We start from the raw sequence: 19,620 nt of genomic DNA, 5'->3' as shown, positions 1-19,620 counted from the left end.
CATTCCCTTACACAAGTTAAATATGTCATTCAAAAGGATTTTCTCATGGGAAAAAGTAAGCAATCAGGAATGGAAATAAAGCGGTCAGAGCTGATTATCTTGCCAACTTGAGATGCCTTCAGGCATTTGTTTGGGGCAGGGGAACCTGGCAAAACAAAGTAATTGAGTATAAATGCAAACCACGTCATTTTGAAAGAAAGGTTGATTTTACACATTCAATGATAAATATGCATGCATATATACACATAGATGCACACACACTCTATAAACAGTTGACTACTGTAAGGGTTTAAGAGGGAAGGAAAAACAATGTCTGTATTGCATTATTCCCTAAAGAAAGTGAGAAAGGACAGGAGGAATGGAATTGCTTTTACAAAACCACATTTGTGTTGTATGATTTTGTGGAGAATTTCAAGATTTTGTAGTTTTTGGGAGAATATGCACATTCCACAATGCGTTTAGGTAAACTCTAAACAAAACCAAAAGCTTTATCTGAAGTCTATTATAAATAATGCACAATCAGGTTGGTTTTGGTTTTTTTTTTGAAAGAATAAAGGAGCTTGGTGTAAGTGTGGTTGTATTCAGACTCACATGCGGGCCTGCTTCCCCCTCTTTTAAATTTACATATCCTGATGTCTTCAAATCCAAAGCTCCAAATTCACTGACAGCTCCATCTAGATGGATAGATAAAATACACTGACCTCTCCTACTTGAATTAACAGAGGATATATTAAATAGCATCTGTGGGAGGCCCCTTCAGAATGAGCATGCCAGAGACACATACTTTATCCAAACCTACTCCATTTATAAAGGGCAAACAATCCCAGGGGGATCAGGGAGGGCAGGAACTATCTGTGATACTAATAGCTTTAAATATAGTCTATTTTCTTCAAATGGAGCTGGCATCAAGTGTATTTATGTACATAGAAAGTTCAGTGGGGTAGGAACAGCTATTTTTGGGTTGCAGAAAGGTCAGAGGAATGCAAGACAAGCATTGGTGTTCCAAGGCTCTTGTAAGGATGCTAAACTCGATAGGGCTTTTTAGGAAAATGCATTTTTAGTAAAGAGATGCTGGTAGATGGCTCCATAATGATTACACGTATTAAGTAAGGGACTTCACTTGATCAGCAATACGGCTTTTCTACTGCTTGGAGCAGTGTTGTTGGGAATCTTTTTCCTAACAAAAACGCCATGCAAACCCCAGGGTTTTTTGGTTTTAGGGTTTGGGGTCTTGGGTTTTTTTTGGGGGGGGGGTTGTTTTTTAAGTTAAATGAAATCATATTTTAACATACCTGTGCAAATAAAGATGTGATAATTTTCTGTTGACATCTTGAAAAGCAAATAAAGCTTTAATGGCAGTGAATTACGTAGTCGAGCTAAGTGATTATGGCTTTGTGTGTGTACTGGGTCTGGCTGAGCCAGAATTGGTTTTCCTCTATAGCAGCCCTCATGGTGCTGTATTTTATGTTGGGAGCTGGAAGGATGTTGATAGCACACTGGTGTTGTGGCTACTGCTGAGTAGTGCTTACACAGCACCAAGGCTCCTTCCAACATTTCCCCCCACAGTGGGACGGGGTGGGCAAGATCTTGGGAGGGGACACAACCAGGACAGCTGATCTGAACTGACCAAAGGGGTATTCCAGACCATACAACGTCTGCTTGAGTTTAAACCTGGGAAAAAGGAGGAAGGGGGTGGGGTCACCCTTGGTCCTCCGAGGCAACCACTACGCGTATTGGAGCCCTGCTTCCTGAGAAGGCCTGACATCGCCTGTTCATGGGAAGTAGAGAATAAATCTGTTTTCTTTTTTTGCTTCCGCGCATGGACCTTTGCTTTGCTTTGCTTACATTAAAACTGCTTTTGTTTTACCCACAAGGGTGGTTTGGTTTTTTTTTTTTTCCTATTTTCTTTCCTCTATTTGCCCTGTTGAGAAAAGAGGGGGAAGGGGGGGGTGGGGGGAAGCGATAGAGCAACTTGGTGGGTACCTGGCATTTAGCCAAGGTCAAACCACCACAGTGTGGAAATGAGATACCACAGGAAGAGGGGTGTATGAGGCTGCCCCTTTTCAGTCTGGAGTATAGTTGGAGCTCAGCCTCCTCCTGTACTCAAAGTGTCCAAGGAAGCCCCAGCTGGGACATGCTTTGCACACACTCTGCCTGCAGCTCCCACGGCATTTGGGCTTCAAGGCTCTCAGCCAGGGCCACGGATACTGAGGCTCGAGAGTATTGCTGGCAGCACCAGAGTTGCAAGCAGGCTTTGGAAGCACAGTGCTTCAGACACACTGCTGCCTCTAACCTCTCTGGGTGCAGGAGCTAACCTCTTCTGCTCCCCATGCAAGGAGAATACTTAGCCATGCCATCCATGTTTGTGGTTTCTCTACAGTTGGTAAGTGCAACAGAATAAGAAGGGGAAAAGCACACTAATCTATTTACTCTAGTAGCTTTCCCTTGTCTGCTGCGCTGCCTGCCTTCCCTCGGGTCCAGCTGCATGTTCAAACTAAAGAAATCAGATGAACTTTGCTACTGTTGGCCATCTTAAAATAAGTACATACGTTGCATGGATGCACAACACTGACTCCAACACTGCCGCCACAAGGCCAAGCTGAGTCCAGAAGATAAACTGAGCCAGGTTCTCAGCAGCACCACAGAAGTCCTGGCATGCTGCTCAAATTGTATCTGCTCTCAGCATCCCCCCAGGGGTTAAGTCTCAGTGGCTTCCTGGAGCATGGCTGCTCCCAGAATAGGTCCTGCCAAAGGGCACAGTCAATCACCCACCCTACTTAGCAGATCAAGAGTCTTGCAATGAGGGAGATCCCAGCCGACTGCTTACACAGGTGTTTTGGTCACACAACATGGTAGTTTGCTCAGTTAGAGAGCAGTTACACACAGGGCTGCATACAAGTGAGGTCCAGCATAGACCTTCTGCTCCATCAGACACAGTGCCCAAGGGTCTTCTCTTTTTTGAATCGGTTGTTGAAGAACTCAAGTTGTGTGCCTTTGCACTGCACTCAGCCTTTCCCTATAACCGCTTCCAGGGCTGAGCAGACACTTTTCATGGAAGTCGGAAAAGATCAGGCATTTTTCCAGACTTTCTACAACTAAGTTTTGATTGATGGATCTATTTGGCTTCCCGGTGCCCTTCCAGGATTAATTACATACTAATCCTCACATCCCCAATTAGGATCTTTGTGACTCACATTTCTGAACATGTGAATATGAGCTGGAAGAGAGTTAGTTCTGCTAAAGGCCACGTAGCTTGGGATGCAGTAAACCATTATGAGACAGCTTTAGGTCTGTTAAACTGAAATGGAGGAACAAAGGAGAGCTGAGGGAAACAAAACTTCATGTCACCTGTTTCTTGAGCTAATTGGAAAGAGGTCTGCTCTACCTTACATAAACCCAAGGAATGGAGACTTAATATTGACCACCAAACCCCACAACCATAAACACAGTGGAAGATTTATATTTTGGGGAGCTCAGTCTTTACCTTTGAAAGGATCTAGGACATTGTCAGACTCTTGATCTCTCCCATGATCTTCTTTTAGTCCAACTATCACCATGGCTTTTGATCTTTTACTGAAAATCTAACAGAGAGTGCCCTGTGGCCCATGGTATGTGAAGACAGATGAAGCAGGTATTCTCCAAGTCTGAATTTAATGTCTATCGCTTTGTTTTCTGCAGTTAGAGAAGACTGCACTCTGTGACCCAGCTGGTTTCTTTCAGTCCTACACTTCCACGAGTGAAATCTTGATAAAATGAGGTTAAAAGATTTAGCCATCATCTTTTACTTATGCCAAAGTGATATAGGTAGGTCTGTCGAAAATAACTGTCCATGAGTCGGTGCATATAATCGTGTCTGCTACAATTGAAGGATCATCATCCTTCGTAATCTCTGGAAGACAAACCTCAATTAACAGTGAATGCAGCTGGTTTTTGGAGTTCAACAGCAAAGAGGGAATGAGGGCTAGTGCATCAGTGAAGCATGATAATTGTTTCACTGTCCTTATTAGCTAGCCCCTAAAGAAAGCGAGAACAGTCAGGTGGCAAACAAGCACTGATAAGCTGTCAAAGCAATTCTGTGCACTAGAGGAGATAATTCTTCTCTACAATACCAATCCTGGAGGAAAGCACAATTTCAGTCAGCTAAGTGCCTAGTGCATAATGGTCCAGGAGCAAAGGGGAGATGCTTTAGCTTTACATAGGGTCAGAAAAGTGAGAGGTTCCCACCCAAACTCTTTACAACAATGTACCACAGCCTTCTTTGTGTCTATGGTCTGCACAGGCAGAAGACAGTCTCTGCCTGCTGTTTAGCTCAGGCTACAATTACTTGTGTTCTGAAGTCAACGTGATGAGCTGTAGCTCACCAGGGAGCGTGGCATTCCTCAGGCCAGGCTACAAGCAGCAGTGACAAATATTGGAAGTTGACACTACCTCACAACTAAGGCTCATTCTCAGTCCGTCTCCACAAAAATGCACTGAGAACATGCAACCACCAAGTTCCCGTCTTGGTTCACAGCCCCATCTCTTGCAGCTCCAGCCCTGACACCCTCTACACACACGAGCCTTGCTCACCTCCTTTCCCCTTCCAACCATTCCCATTCCCTGGTCTGCCTGACCAAGCAAACTGCCACTTGCCATGCTGACACCATCCTTCCCTTCGCTGCAGAAGGGCACCTCCTCAGCTCTCTTTGCTTCATAGCTTCATGCCAGTCTCAGCCCTGGCAGATGATACTCACCTTCACCAGAAGTTCACTCCGAGCTTCACTGCTAGGCTTGCCTGCCCACATCCTTGTTCTAACACTCCCAAACACACATTTACCAGCTGAGGAGCCAAGAGGTATTAACCCCTGCTTCACCAGCACTGACCAGTACTGCGTGCTCCCACACAACACGATGCAGTCCCACAGCAGCATCCAGCATTCCCCTCTCTGCTGTCTGTATCTTCTTCATACACCACCCAGGAAGCAGCTCTGCCAGCAGGCAGGCATGGAACTGTTTCAAGGTACTTGAAAAGGAACACCAATAGATAAAAGTGAAGAAAATCAGAAGTACATCGATAGGTAAAAACCCTCATCCCACACCAGGAAAGTCGATACAAGGGAAGAGTCTGGCTCCAGAATCCAAGAATTGTCATGTTGAGTAAGCAGATTTATTTCAGAAGATGCCCAGTGTCTGAAACCTTTACTGACTTCACCAATTTCTCCAGGCAAAATGCAATTACTAGTAACGATGACATTCTAAGTAGAGATTGTTAAATTAACACAATGGCTACGCAGAATATGTAAAAATAGGAACCTTTAAGAGGTATGAATGCTGCTTATCTTTGAGCTGAAGAAAAGACTGATAGACATGTGGTTTTGATGCCCGCATTATTTTTTAAGAACCTTCTGTTCAAAAGAAACAGACACTGCAGGTGTAGCCCACCACCCCGCAACTGCCCAGCACAGGGAATTTCTTACAGATCTCAAATGAGAATAAAGCAATTTAAGGTTCTAGAAGAGACCAGAAATGAACACCCTGGGGCAGGCCTTTTTCAACCCTTTGCCATTTGTAGTGGCAAGGGCCAGGAATCTCTTTTCTGCTTACAGAGAAGTGGAGCAATGCCTTTGGAAGGCTTTTTTTCTCCTTAAGATGCAGAAGCACAGACCTTTCTCCTTTTTTTTGGGGTGGGAGAGGTGTGTGTGCAGACTTGGCTGAAGATGTACCCACCTCAGATCTTAAGCAACCAGGAAATTTCTGCCTGAAAGGACTGTCCTCTCGCACAGTCTTCTGCAAGAATTACGTTGATGCAGTAAGTGCTGTAAAAAAAATAGTTTTTGCTGTATCCTTAGAGACCTGAAATAGGAAACATGACCTTGCGTTGACTTATGTGTACTAAACTTTTGTACTTTCAAACCCATTTTTTCCCTATTTTCATATGTCTGTGGAAAAAAAGAAGATAGTCTATAGACATCTTTTTCATCATCTAGATCATAAGGGTTGTAAAAGTCAGTCTGAAGACCACTTACATCTGATGGTTCTGCTCTCTTACGCATATAGCTTCCTCTGGTTAACTGCATATTTTCCTGAACTTAGAGGTAAGATAAAAAAAAAAAAAAAAAAAAAATCACTGTTAATTATATATGAAGTCCTGGAAATAGTAGCAGATGTTAAATGCCGAAACAGAAAACAAAGAAAGAAGATTCACGAATTTTACACCTTACGAGAGTTTGGATTCAATAGAAGTTTATATTTTTGTTTTCTTTCTCTAGAGCTAAAAAAGCAATTAACATTTTTAAGAATACAATTTTAAAAATCAGTGTTTTATGATTGACATGTTTTCAATCAATTTCTTAAACGGCTTTAGCAAAATCAAATACAATTCCTACAGTTACAGCAGTTCAACACTTATATGAAGATATTTATATTGTAATGTTCCTAAATTACACTCTCCACTTCCCGGAACGGCCCTCTTTCATCACATAATTGATTTAAGTGTCATCTGTGAAATGTGTTGTACTCAAACACATACCTGTTTTAGGATTCTAGCCAAATTCTTCTAAGGGGCTTTTAGAGGGATAAATCAGGGTTTTAGATCTATGGCATTTTCTTAACAGGAATACAGATGCAGTTTCTCACTGGAAAGACAGCCCCATTTCCAAATTAGCCCAATTGACAATAGCCTAACAAGAGGAAACATGATGTATACCACACAATTTGTGTTATGTAAATCCCAATGTGGTGCTAAAACAACAGTGAAAAAATATGTTTGGCTAGCAGCAAAAATTCAGCTCTCTTTCCTTCCGCTTCTTTGACTTAATGAAGAGACACACACTTAACTAATTGCTTTGGCAGGCCAGCAGGCTGTCTGCTTAATAATACCATTAGGAATTCCACAAGGTTTCAGCTTGTAATATTAAGGATCTTCAACATATGCTTTTAAAAAGTGAACCCTCAGCATTATTTTCCTTTTCAAAAGATACTTTTTCTCTCATTTTCTCACACTAGACATAACAATACTCAAATATGCAACATGCAGTCCAAACTGGGCACTTGTCCGTCACAAGAAAATTTAATACTTAGAGCACCCTTCTAATGAAAGGATATTCAGAACAATTCCAAGTTCACAAATAATAGAAAACTACCTTCCCCACATGCCTGCTTCAGGCTTTCCACATACATCTCTCTGAATGTGCTCAAAGGCACAACAGCTCTTCATTTTACAGGTCTGAGTTGTGAACATGCAGCAAAAATCCAGTTTCATATTCACAACAGAAAACAAAGAATTTAAACACCAAATTGGGTCATATTTGTGCTTCTCCACACTTAATTAGATTCCTTTTTTTGTCTAGTTCAACGCTCTTTCAAGATCTAGTAATCCATAACAAAGCAACATGCAGATAAGCATTTGAAAGATGGCTAGCTTTTGTCTTGGACTCCACTTTTAACTAAAAATAATAATATAACATTTAAAGAAAAAAATACTACTGCCATAATCCAATTAGTTTCCTCCCCTATCTGTTTTATGAAGTACAAAATATAGCAGAAAATATAATTATCCGCTTCCTACAGATGGCTGATGTTTTGGTTAGAATAGGGGCAGGAGAGGGGGGCAACCAAAGATCTAAACGCATAACCAATAAGGACATCAACATGCTCAGTCTAAAACCACAGCTTCCCAAACATCTGCTCAGCAGCCTAACTTTCTATAGCAAGAGATTCACCGAGCCAGAGAGGAACTACGTGTGAACACAGAGCCCTACAATATTGACCTGGACATCAGCTTGAAGGGAGCAGGCTCAGAATCAGATCACTCCCAACAGCTTTTCTTCCCCTCCAGTGTGCACAGAGCCTCTGATCCAGTGAACACCAGAAGCTCTGCTGATACGTTAGCAAATGCATCACTACTCCGCAGCCTGTGTTATGGTATGCTTCACAGGAGAAAAAAATTGATGGTTCAAACTATCGAGCAGAGGTCATAAACTAAACAAATCCAGAGTCTTACACATCGTTAGCCAGCATTCCCACCCCTAAACTAGGGTAGCATTTACTCTAGTAAATACTCTAGTAGTCACTCAGCTCACAATCCTTCTCCTTCTGATATTTCTCCAATCTCAAAAAACAGTAGCAATCTTCAGGAAAAGATTGCAGGGTAAGAAACACTGCAAAAAGGTACCTCCAGACATAGATAGGGTAGGATGATTAGGACCCAAGAAAGGTGGAATCTAGGACAGAACCTTGCCATCTGCACTCCATGTTCACTTGTAAAGGCAGCCCCGTGACCAACATACCTACTTTACTCTTGGCATAACTGTTTTTTGTGGTTCTTCATAGGCACTGAATGTATCTAATACATGATGCAAAGCTCTTGTACATGATTTTGGATTCCAATATCGAGCTTGACATAAAATTTTAGGAGGTGTGATACTCTCAGTCGCGCTGTGAAGTCTACCTTGGATTAGAGTTTCTTCTATCACAGCCTCCAGAAAAACTAAAGACCTGGTTGCTCCAGGCATGCTAGTAGATTACATGATCTGAAACAACTGGCACTTCGTAGTCTCAAAGACCCCCTGCACCTTACGAAGGAACATAGCACAAAAAACATTGCAAAGAATAAGAAAAAGTTATGCTGGTGACCGTGTTCACAGGAAAACAATTTGCGTATCAAAGTGAAAAGGCATCCTCTGATCACAACTGGACCATCTTGTATACAGGGTCTCCAACTTGAATTGTTCCAGTTTTGTCAACAGCAAAGTATCTTCCAAAGAGAGGGCTGGATTTGTATATGTGTCGCTCAGATGGATCACATAAGCGGTAACTGCAGAGAGAGAGCACTTCTTCAGAATTGGTGTAGCAAATTCTAAACATCAAACTATCAGTGACGAGCGAGAGGACATGAATACTGATGCTCTGTTTTGGTCACCCTACTAAACTAAAAACTAAATACATATAATTAAGAGAAACAAGCAGTTCAAATGGAGAAAAAAAAAGCCTGATTGTATTCACTTCATCCATGTATAATACATATACAAAAGACTTTATAAAAAGAAATGCCAAAGTTGCAAAGTTAGACCTTTAAATACCTTAAATACCTGTTGCCCCAGGCATTCACCCTAGCAGACATGAAAGAGACAGGGAATGTAAAGTTTGCAAGAAAGAAGAGAGAACTTCCTGAATTTTCTTACCATACAGAATTGCAGAAAGTAGAATGGAAGCCAATATACACAAACCTTTACACTGCATTATTATGTCCCCACACATACTTCAAACCACTTTTAAAACACTAGTCTAACATCTCTTGGGATCTAGCCTAAATCCACTCCCACAGCCTAAGCAGCACTGGTATTTTTACAACCTCTTCAATGTTTCCAGAGGCTCCTTCCTGTCCAGGACCCCAGTGTCTGGGTTAACAGTTGTTAAAATACACCTGCAATGACAGACAGCACCAAATCAATAATGGCTTTCTATCATAAATCTCTACACATCTATATACAATAACGGTCTCAAATGTTTACCTGGCACAACACACTGTCCCTTTCATCTCCACATCACCAATAAGAATCTCCTCCCAGGTGTCCTGAGGGAAGGTAAACATCATGCACAGATTAGACATACCCACATGCAACCATTTTTCCAGAGGTGGCACAGTTAGTCCTAGAAGAAGCACTACCATTCCAGATCATCACCTTTACTTGTACCTTCAAAATAAATACTGCTGTATTATGGTACTATTTTAATGAAAACCCTACAGTCACTACATTCGTCCAATTCAGGACCCACTAGTAATTATATCTGGAAAGAAAGATACACGAGTAATAAATCCTGTTCTGCAGCGTGCACTTGTCTGAACCTAAAGCAAGCTTATTCTTACTATGTGTGATAATCTGATCTGTGACCTCTGGTAAATCACCGTTTTTGCGAAAAAAGGAAATTTTTAGTGGAAGTTAAATTTTGCTTCTCATCTACACAAATTTCCTGTTGCAGTCCTTCTTGGAAAACAAAAAAAATTTCCCATTTTAGGAACTTCTTAGATTTGGGAAATTATCAGATCTATCCAGAGCAAATTCTTTGGAAAAATGGCAACATGACGTAAAAACACATAAAAGCCACCATCACCAGTTCACTTCATCACCTTCCTAGACAGCGCTTTTTGAACTACCAGAATATTGTCAGAGATGCAGTGACAGACTGCACTATTGCAAGTGTCGGTTTCACTCTTGTGCCAAAGGCTATAAAACACCACCTTGTCAATTTACAAATTGTTCGTTTTTATCATTAATTGATCAATTATACCATGCATGGCTTTCCCTACTCTACACTGAAAGATGAGCTTTCAGTAACAGCCTGCCATTTCAATACACTTACTTTACCCTCTGCCAAGCTAAATAAGCATTCACAGACCTGTGTCCTCCCTCAATGTTTCACACGCACTGACGTGAGCAGAAGCTGTGTATCCCTGGAATCCTGTTGTAAAAATCACAGAATAGCCGCTTTCCTCATCCTTGTAGGCACCATCACACCAGGAAATTGAGTTACCAAGAAACACAGCCAAGATTTCAAAAAGACATTTAAGACAGTTATTTTACCTCCTCAAAAGCACTGCAATCTGCCACAAGAATATTTGGCCTGAAGTTCTGTATCTTAACTTTCTTCTCCAGCCTAGTATTTAGATCTTCCAGTGAAGCTTCTGAGAGGATCAAGACTGGGCTACAGTCAGGATAGGCAACCTACATAAACAAACACAAACAAATCCTAAAGCTGCTATAAGAGCACGGGAGCAAAGTTACTGAATGGTAAAAGGACAGATATGTTGGAACCAGTGGTCACATATTAGCCTGACTATTAGGCTGCTGCATTCAGGTTTTCACTTCCTGGAAGTAAGTTAACAAGTAAAATAACGTGCCCTTTCCTATTTCAGTAACCACGGCAAGTTTCATATGCTCAAATTGTAAAATTAAACTTCTATTTATAGAATTAAACCAGAATTATATAAGCTACCACAACTTCTTACAAAATAATACTGTATGCATGTCCCAGACATTTATTCTGGGTGTTACAGATGGAACTAAGTATACCATGTTATGGTATGTTATGAAAGGTACTTAAGACTTTTATGGACCTGATGAACTTACCTGGTTGACTATAACCAACTAACTGGATTTTTCTACATAATGTATCTATCTTATCACAACACCAGAGGGAGTTTCACATACAGAGCAGCAACACTAAATTGCAACTGTCCATTTGTCAGTCTAAGTTTGCTTGGAAGTGGAAGGGCTGCCATTTTGGCAAACAAGGCCAATGAACAGTATTAAAAGAAAACTCCTATATACGCTAGATCCACAGGAAAAAAAAAAAAAAGAAGAAATTTTGGCAAGAATTGTAGCATATAGCTTTCTTCTTGTCTTTCTCTTATATTATCCTTTCCCTCCTCCTCCTCATACATGCCTTCACAACCACAAGAAAACGAGCATTGAAATAACTATACAATTTTACCCTCTTTTCATGCCAGGATTCCTGAGTGTCACCCTCCTACTCTGACATCCCTTTTGCTGAAACCATTAGTCTTCTGTATTGGTCTCAGTGCCCTTACATAATAAACGCGTTTGTATAAAAGTCCGTAACTGAATATACCTTCTCTCTTTGTGCAACAACAAGCAAAACATTGATGCCCTACAGGTGATAAGATCACATCAGTAAGGCAAGGTACTCACAGATAATAAGATCACATCAGTAAGGCAAGGTACTCACAATTTGTATCTGCTTAAAAAGCTTACACTCATCATGTACAGCTCAAACCAATTCCATGTGAGAGACTTGTTCAGACAAAAGAAGGGCATCAGTGGCTCCAATGATATGAAGATGCCCGAGCAAAGCATCTCCTTTCCCTACCTGCATTAACTTTCTGTAATACCATACCTTCAAGCCTTTTCCCACAGAAAGAGAGAGAGATGAAACCTCTGTAACCTTCTTTGGATTTTAATTCCTAGGCCCGCAAATTAGAGCCCTGGGTTAAGCATCATTCCTTTAAACAAAACACAAGGTAACACAACTCATATTGATACACTCCTAGACCTAACAATGGATAGGGCACAGAGGTTTTCTACGCAACACAGATTACACCATCAAAACATCTTTAAAAACGTAACTTTTTTCTATTCACTGAGACCAAAAGGAATGCTATTCTGCAATGTAATAGTTCCCCTTCAGATATCAGCATCAGACTCTTTAGCCATGAATGGTCAACAGCTTTGAATTTGAAGTAAAATTTAAGCAAGGCATCTCATCATAGAAATGGAGCGTATTCGTGTGGTTTAAGTACACGACTACACACCTTGCTAAACTGGGCTCAGGCACCAATGACGGAATGGGCAGGTTTCAGTGGGTGGGTGGGAGAGAAATGGTTAAAAGAAAGTACTTCTGAGAAAAAGATCATTCACTTACCTCATCTGTGGTTCGGAAAAGGTTTATTATGTCCTTTGACTTTCTTGGCACCATGGAGGGCTCAAAGTGCACCAGTCGATATGGCTCTGAATTCAGGAAAGTTGTGATCCACTGAGCCACTTCATCTCCACAGTCCCTGCCTTGGATATCCAGTCCAAACACCCTGAAGGGTCACAAGACACATCAGCAAGTTAACTGAAAAGTCAAAGGCTCAAGCATGTTTATTATTCAAAGGCAAACAACTTGTTTTAGTAGTAGTAGCAAGATACAGTAAACAAACCACTTGGATCATAACAAGGTGGAAGTTGGTTTCTGAATTTGGCACATGGATCATTCCCAGCACTCAATCTCCTTGTAGCCACCTTGTTCTGGAAGTTAAGTAACATGGACACAGCCAGTTGATACCAGCTGGTGAAAGAATGAGCCACTGAACAGCCTTTAGGTGCCCAGAGCTAACTGTCACATCAATGACCAGTAACAAACCTACCTGTTTGCCATACTTTCAAGCAAAAAGAGGGTCTACTCTTGCACTTGCGTGCGACTGCAATACCAGAAGATCTCTTACTCGGAGATCAACTGAAAGGTAATTAATTTCAGAAATGATAGTTTGAAGGGATGTGGTTAGTTACTGTAATTGACATTTACAAATGTTACTAATTGTAAATGTCCCTGATTGTTAAGGAAGCTTTCCTTCAGATTTTAGTGCTGTAAAAATTTAGCCAGACATGAGTAAAACTCTTAAGCTCAAACCCAGCATATAGAATAGCTCAGTAAGAGAGGTTAAAGATTTATAATGGAAGCAAAGTCCATGGGCCATAAAAAGCTACTGGCAGCAGAATACAAACAAGTTTACACAAGAAACACTTTCCTGGCAAGAACAGGTAAGCCTCAACTCAACTTTTCAATAAACTTCAACACCAGTCACAAATATTTTTACTACCTTCTTCAAAGTAGTAATTTTGACCCAGATGCACTGCAGTTTCCTCTACCTCTGCAATCATATCCCGGACAGCTTAAAGCCCAGCTCCTAGGAGCTCTCCTTTCCTCCTCTGCAGGAGAGATGAACCATTAGGGTGCTGGCAGCAATCCCTGCTCTGTTTGCTGGGATCCCTCCATCAACTCTGTGACACAGGTTGGGATTAAATGCCATTGCCCCAGACAGCCTTTAACTGCCTTTCTTTTCCCTCCGTTCTCTCAGTCCCTGCCTGTGTGCCTTCTGGCTGGCATGACCACAGAGGTGAGGGTCTTACTGTTCCCCACCCACAAAACAGATCTATCCCGAGCACTCAGTGGTGTAGGGATCCATGGGAATACATCATGCAATTTAAGTATTGCAACACATACTGACAAAGAGGAGAAATGAAGAACGTGAGGCTTCTTAACCAGAGGGCTACAGAAACCCTCTAACATCTGCACAAATAGAAACTGTGCCTACACAATGGCTTCAGCCCTATATTTGACTCCCCCAAACACAGGATTTTTAAATATCCACATCAAATCTGCTACTGGACTTACCAGTTTTAAATATTAGCATCTGCACAGCCTTTTGCAGCCAGACACACTATTGCCTTGCCTCAGCTCCCAACTACCGGGCAGGAGCCAGCACCAATCTGAAGGCATCGTGCTTGCCCAGCGGCAGAATAAATAAGAGTTTCTGCAGAGGGCCTTGCTGGCAGAGCGTACTGTGCAGGAAGACAGCTACTCCCACTCACAAGCTGGAAGGGAAGAATCCATGAGCAAAAGCCAAATCTTCATTTGCCCGAACACAGTACTATGCTCAAACCTCATTCTTACAAATGGCTGAATGGATCAGAAAGAATCAGTTTTGAGCTGACAAATGGCAAATTGTTTAAGCACAGCAGAGTAGTACAAAAACTCAGGATTCTTCCTGAGAAGTACAAGGCAATGTTTAACTATGGGTATTGCTAATTTCACATCCAATGACACCACCTACAATACCAGAAAACTTGGTAATTCTTAAAAGTTCATTTACATGCATCTAACTTTTGCCTACTTGCATTCCCAAATTATAGCAGTTTTAAAGCCAGAGAGTGCAATAGCTTATTAAGGCAAACAAAAGAAAAAAAACAAAACAAAAGAACAACAGATCCCTGAGATCTAGAATTGGAAAATCCAAGGTAATTTTTCATTACTGAAATGTATTTTAGTCTATTAAATATTTTTCTAATGGCACAACAAATTTTAGAAAAATAACATCTTGAAAACTGCATATTTTTGCAGTGTTTGTGTCATTGGCTAACAGCCATTATAGGCAGGATTTTAAAAGACTCTGCTACTTCTCCATGAGAAATGCTATCATTTGTAACTTGCACCTGCCTTGTACAAACAGAGATACTGAGCTATGCTGATCAAGGGTTTCCACAGCAACAGATTTATGCTGAAAGCTAGCAAATGCAGTTCCTTTCCAGCACTCGTTTTAATTATAGCAGCTGGTACATCAGCCTCCTCTGCTATCCAAAGGAAAGACACTTATCAGTATCTTTGTAGGGGCTAACACCATTTACAGTTACTAAATAGTCTTACATATTAGCTGACATTTCAGCAGAGAAGATTTCTGCTTCCCCCTGGCAATTTCCCAGCAGGGATTTCAATACATGGATAAAATAACCAGGCCTGCATTGATACAACAAAACTCTAGGCACACAGCTAAATGACTACGTTTGTCACCCGTTCACCTGAAACCTCTCTGAGGTAGCACCTACAGGGAATGGCTTGCCCTCTGGGGATGCCCATTTTTCCCCTGTGACCACAGAGTGAGCCTCGGGCAATCAAGTCGTTAATTTAGGCACCTCAGTTAAATCCCTATAGACATGGGTGAGGGAATCTAAACTCTGACAATTCCAAATGGCCAGTGTGTATCAAAAAATGCTAATGCATATACTAGTGGTGACCAAAAAATACCAATATGCATGACTGAGGCTCTGAGATGCAATTGCTCACCCAAGCAAAAATGAAAACACTAGAAGTAAACACAAATGAGTAAGCATGACATTCTATGAAGCCGAAGATCACAGTTCATTTGGCAGATGTACAATGTACGGTCTTTGAATACTGTGTCATCTTTTCCTGAGATTTGTTTTCACCAGTGTTTAGCAGATTACAACTAGACCTTTTGCTGTGACAATCAGTCCTGGTCTCCTGTATAACACATGGCAGAGAATTTCACAAAACCACAGAATGGTTTGGGTTGGAAGAGACCTTAAAGATCATCTAGTTCAACCTCCCTGCCGTGGGCAGGGACACCTTCCACTAGACCAGGTTGCTCAAAGCCCGGTCCAACCTGGCCTTGAACACTGCCAGGGAGGAGGCAGCCACCACTGCTCTGGGCAACCCGTGCCAGTCTCTTACCACCCTCACAGTGAAGAATTTCTTATTCATGTCTAATCTAAACCTACCCCCTTTTAGTTTAAAACCATTGCCCCTTGTCCTGTCAGTACAGGCCCTGGTCCGAAGCCTCCTTCCATTATGCAGATGGGGCAATAGACCCCCACAGAAAAGAAGTGGAAGCACCCAACTTTCACCCTCCAATTTCTCCGTAGGAAAATGCAAACCATCCCACAGTCTTTAAAGGCAAAGCACGTGAAGTGAGAGACAGTATTTAGAGAGAATGGAGGGGAAAACCCTCTTCTTCAGTACCTGCAGTTCTGCACGGGGTTTTTCCTGGGGACCTTTATAGGCAAGCACAGCTTCTTCATTTCGGGGGCCTCCAAGGTCAAGTGCCCGTTTTCACAGCTGACAGAAATGAGGACCAGCCGCGGCTCCTGGCGAGCTGTAACCATGTGCCCATCTTCCTTGGTCACAAGCCAAAACCTGCAGCGCGACGCGGGGGGGGACAGAAACGCGTTGAGCAGCGCTAAGGGGGCGCAGGGCACTTCCCGCCGCGCCAGCACAGCGGGGGCCTCTCCACAGGCGCCGAGGAAAACCCCTCACCAACGCGGGGCCGAGCACCGCGGTCGGGCCCCGGGGCCTGTCCCCGGCCCGGCCCGGGCAGCAGCGCCGCGCCCGCCGCCGCCGTACCTGTCCCGCAGCTCCCCGCTCTGCAGCCCCATCGGCGTCACCCGCGCCCGCCGCACCGCCACCCCCCGGCACGACTTCACCGGGTACACGAAGAGGCTCAGCACGGTCCCCACCCGCTGCAGGCGGCCGCGGCGGCGGCGCCCCGCCACCCGCCTCCACCCGCCGGCCCACCGCCAGGCCCCCAGCAGGGCGCCCAGCGCCAGCAGCGCCGCCGCCGCCCCCCACAGCCAGCCCGGCCGCGCCGCCCGCAGCGACGGGCCCAGCACAACCCGCGCCCCGCTCATGGCGACTGAGCGCCGGCTGCGGCGGCGTCTGAAGGGGCCGGGACGGGAGCGGGGGCGGGCCGCGGGCTGGCGGCCGCCCCCCTCCGGCCGCCGCCCCCCGGCCCCACCGCGCCTGAGGCCTAACGGGCCTCGCTGCGGGCGGCGCCCCGGCGGGGGTTTCCCCCGCAGCTGCCCGCAGCCCTGGGCCGAGGTCTCCGCGGGGTCAAGGCCTTTGGTGGGAAGAACACAGGGTGGAAAATAAAAGCTTGAGTGCACACTGTCAGTGTCCAGCGTGACAAAATACAGGCAGGAAATAATGTGTTTCTTCTAATTTCTGGGCTTTTATTCAAAGCAATGTTGCAGAATTGCAGAATTTACCTAGATGATTCTGTGATTCTGTGGAGCTGTTCAAGAGTCGGGCTGACATAGCGCTGAGGGATACGGTGTAGTTGGGATCTGTCAGTGCTAGGTTAACGGTTGGACTAGATGATCTTCAAGGTCCCTTCCAATGTAGATGATTCTGTGATTCTCTGATTCAGAAGAAGTGTGTAGAAATGCTTGAGCATGTGAAATTCAGCCGTTTGGTTTGTCTCGGAGAAGAAGGGGGACACAGGTGGCTGGAGGCAAAGAGCTGGTGTGGGGTGCAGCAAATGGTGCCTGAGGTTGGGGTGGGGGGCCGTGTGCCGTTTGGCTGCCTCGGGGCGTCTGCCCACACCAGCTGCCTGGTACCAAACTAACGGGACCCCCCCTGAGAGCTTCCCTCTTGTTGGCAGGGTCGCAGTGAAGTCACTGTGTGGGACACCCCGCTGCGAGGCAAATAGGACATTACAGAACAGGCTGGAGTGGCAAATGCCGCTGTTGTCACGGGTCTCTCCTCACAGGCAAAGCAAAGCCTCAGCTGTTGATTTCCCCCAGTTCCCCCGCTCAGGCTTGCAGCGATCTGAAGGCCAAACTCACAAGTTGAAATTTTTAGGATTAATGTGCCAAGACCAAGGTCCTGGCAGGTGGAAGATGGGAAAGCTCAGTGTTGGGCATTTCTGAGAAATTCGGACAGCCCAGCACAATGGAAGTACTGGCGGACAACATCCTGGCGGACAGAAACACTGAAGATGTGGCTATCATGGGTCTCTCTGACAAGTGCACGTGGGCAGCCAAGCCAGGAGGGCTCCTCACAGCCATCTCGCCTCAAGAAGTGGGCTTGATCACAGGCCATCAACGGAAAATGTTCCTCCTAATGGGAATCACCATAGCTGGCAAAAAGCGCAGTGTGATTCGTGACAACCTGCTGGTGGATGAAGACAACACGATGGATATCAGAAGCAAAGGCAGTGACAGCAGATCCATCTGTATTGGCAAGAACCCCAAAGCCCTGACCTTTCTCATGGTCAAGAAGGGAGTCTATGGAGGAGCCCTCAGCCAAAAAGTCCATGATATGATTGTGGGCATGAAAGCATGAAGCAAATAGTGCCAAAGAGACAGACATCTTCTGCCTGAGCACAGGGGCATGGTCGTTGCTGTAGCAGAGAAGGGAAATAAACCTGATTTTGTTGTAGATGTCTTTGCCTGCTGCTTTCAGGTGGGGGGGTTGCTGGGCAGGCAGCAGTGCTGGGACTAACAGTCTACCTGACCTGCTGTGGTGCAGACAGGAGTAACATGTACGTTCCTCAGCAGGACACTCAGTATTACATGAGTGGTCTCCTGGACATCTTGGGTAGTTACTCCCTGTTATTGTCATTTTACTGATTGATTTTGGGGTGAAGGTCACTGATAACATTAGCTTTGGGAAAGGGCAGGAGGGCAGGCAATCGCTTTGCCCTCTTGTTCACCACTTTGCTGTTTAAATCATGCCCTAATGCCAGTCATGGTTTTTGAGACCTACCTCCTTCTACATGTAGGCCACAATGCCAGACTTGGCGTTTATTTTGAATCTGACCCTGGAACAAGCCCGGTTCATTCTGGAGATTAACTATTGATCAGCAAAGCCTTGTGCTGCTGTTGAATTGTGTGGGAGGCGCATGCAGAGATAGCCTGCCACCTGCTCACCTTCCACATCATTTGAAACTCCTTTTTGTGCTACTTTACTGAGCAAATTGGTTTTTTTACAAGGTAAGTTACCTGTCTTGCATCTGTGGCATGGGTATCTTCTGAAGGTTGCTTCCTTTCCATCCTGCTCAGTCACACCAGCCTCGAGATCCCAGGTCCCTGTAAGCACCCTCAGGACCCTGAGGAGGACGTGGAGTTGTGCCAAGCACTGCAAATTTCCTCCTCCATTCACCAGTACAGCCCTCCCCTCCTGGTCCTGCAGGCCAGTCTGAAATGAGGCAGAACCGGTGCGCCCCAGATGGAACCAACGCAGGGAAGACTCGAGGGGTATCTCTGGCAGGGCCATTCTCACACACGGGCTTTTCTTGCTCCATTGCTCCTGCAGCCATGGCAGCTGCCTGGCAGGGAGCTTGAATCCACCACGCACTGTCCTGCTGCAGCACAGACGGGCTGTGAGCGCTCACCATGGTGAGACACCCCGTCCTCCATACCCCTGGGAGCCCCCATTGCACCAGGTAAATCATAGGTGCTAAACCACACCACTTGGTCTGGTCTGACCAGACCTCCACCACCACCTTCAAATTGTTGACCCACCAAGTCAAAAATAATTACTCGTGATGACTTACGACTCTGCCACAGACACGAGAGGAGAGCCAGCCCTGCTTAGCGGGCTGAGAGCCCTTGCATGCTCCTTGATTAATCTTCTCATTTAACATGGATACAATATTTTGGAATTTAATTGAATTCACACAGAGGTCTTTAATCTGCAACTGCACCCACAGGAGCAGAAAAACACTATAAGGGGTACAAGAAATCTAATGTATTAGCAAATGTTCCACAAAACTGCAATGACTGT

The 19,620-nt window shown here is 44.3% G+C and overlaps 2 protein-coding genes across 2 annotated transcripts; one reads left to right on the top strand and one right to left on the bottom strand.

The window, feature by feature from the left end:
- Positions 1–6,205: 6,205 nt before the first annotated feature.
- Positions 6,206–16,762, bottom strand: LOC141941295 (mitochondrial amidoxime-reducing component 1-like). The gene is made up of 7 exons (XM_074863766.1): positions 16,459–16,762; positions 16,078–16,251; positions 12,421–12,583; positions 10,563–10,703; positions 9,492–9,553; positions 9,332–9,403; positions 6,206–8,794 (listed from the first exon to the last, which is right to left on the bottom strand). Exons 1-7 carry the CDS (start codon positions 16,740–16,742, stop codon positions 8,665–8,667), a joined length of 1,026 nt encoding a protein of 341 aa, XP_074719867.1. The 5' UTR covers positions 16,743–16,762; the 3' UTR covers positions 6,206–8,664.
- On the top strand, positions 12,336–18,231 carry PFN3 (profilin 3). The gene is made up of 2 exons (XM_074863767.1): positions 12,336–12,357; positions 17,792–18,231. The coding sequence occupies exons 1-2, from the start codon at positions 12,336–12,338 to the stop codon at positions 18,175–18,177; spliced, it is 408 nt and encodes a 135-aa protein (XP_074719868.1). The 3' UTR covers positions 18,178–18,231.
- The last annotated feature ends 1,389 nt before the right edge of the window (positions 18,232–19,620 follow it).

Source organism: Strix uralensis, chromosome 3 (assembly GCF_047716275.1).
Source record: "Strix uralensis isolate ZFMK-TIS-50842 chromosome 3, bStrUra1, whole genome shotgun sequence".
NCBI classification, from domain to species: Eukaryota; Metazoa; Chordata; class Aves; order Strigiformes; family Strigidae; genus Strix; species Strix uralensis.
This window is presented reverse-complemented; position numbering and strand designations above follow the sequence as displayed.

Bases quoted from the DNA above. Each gene is read 5' to 3' on its own strand.
- LOC141941295 (XM_074863766.1), bottom strand. From the start codon at position 16,742: ATGAGCGGGGCGCGGGTTGTGCTGGGCCCGTCGCTGCGGGCGGCGCGG. The intron at 12,584-16,077 runs GTACTGAAGAAG...GTGACCCTTCAG, and splicing joins AACCCCGTGCAGAACTGCAG to GGTGTTTGGACTGGATATCC. The intron at 10,704-12,420 runs GTAAGTGAATGA...TTGTTTATGTAG, and splicing joins TTTTCCGAACCACAGATGAG to GTTGCCTATCCTGACTGTAG.
- PFN3 (XM_074863767.1), top strand. From the start codon at position 12,336: ATGACGGAATGGGCAGGTTTCA. The intron at 12,358-17,791 runs GTGGGTGGGTGG...GCACAATGGAAG, and splicing joins GACGGAATGGGCAGGTTTCA to TACTGGCGGACAACATCCTG.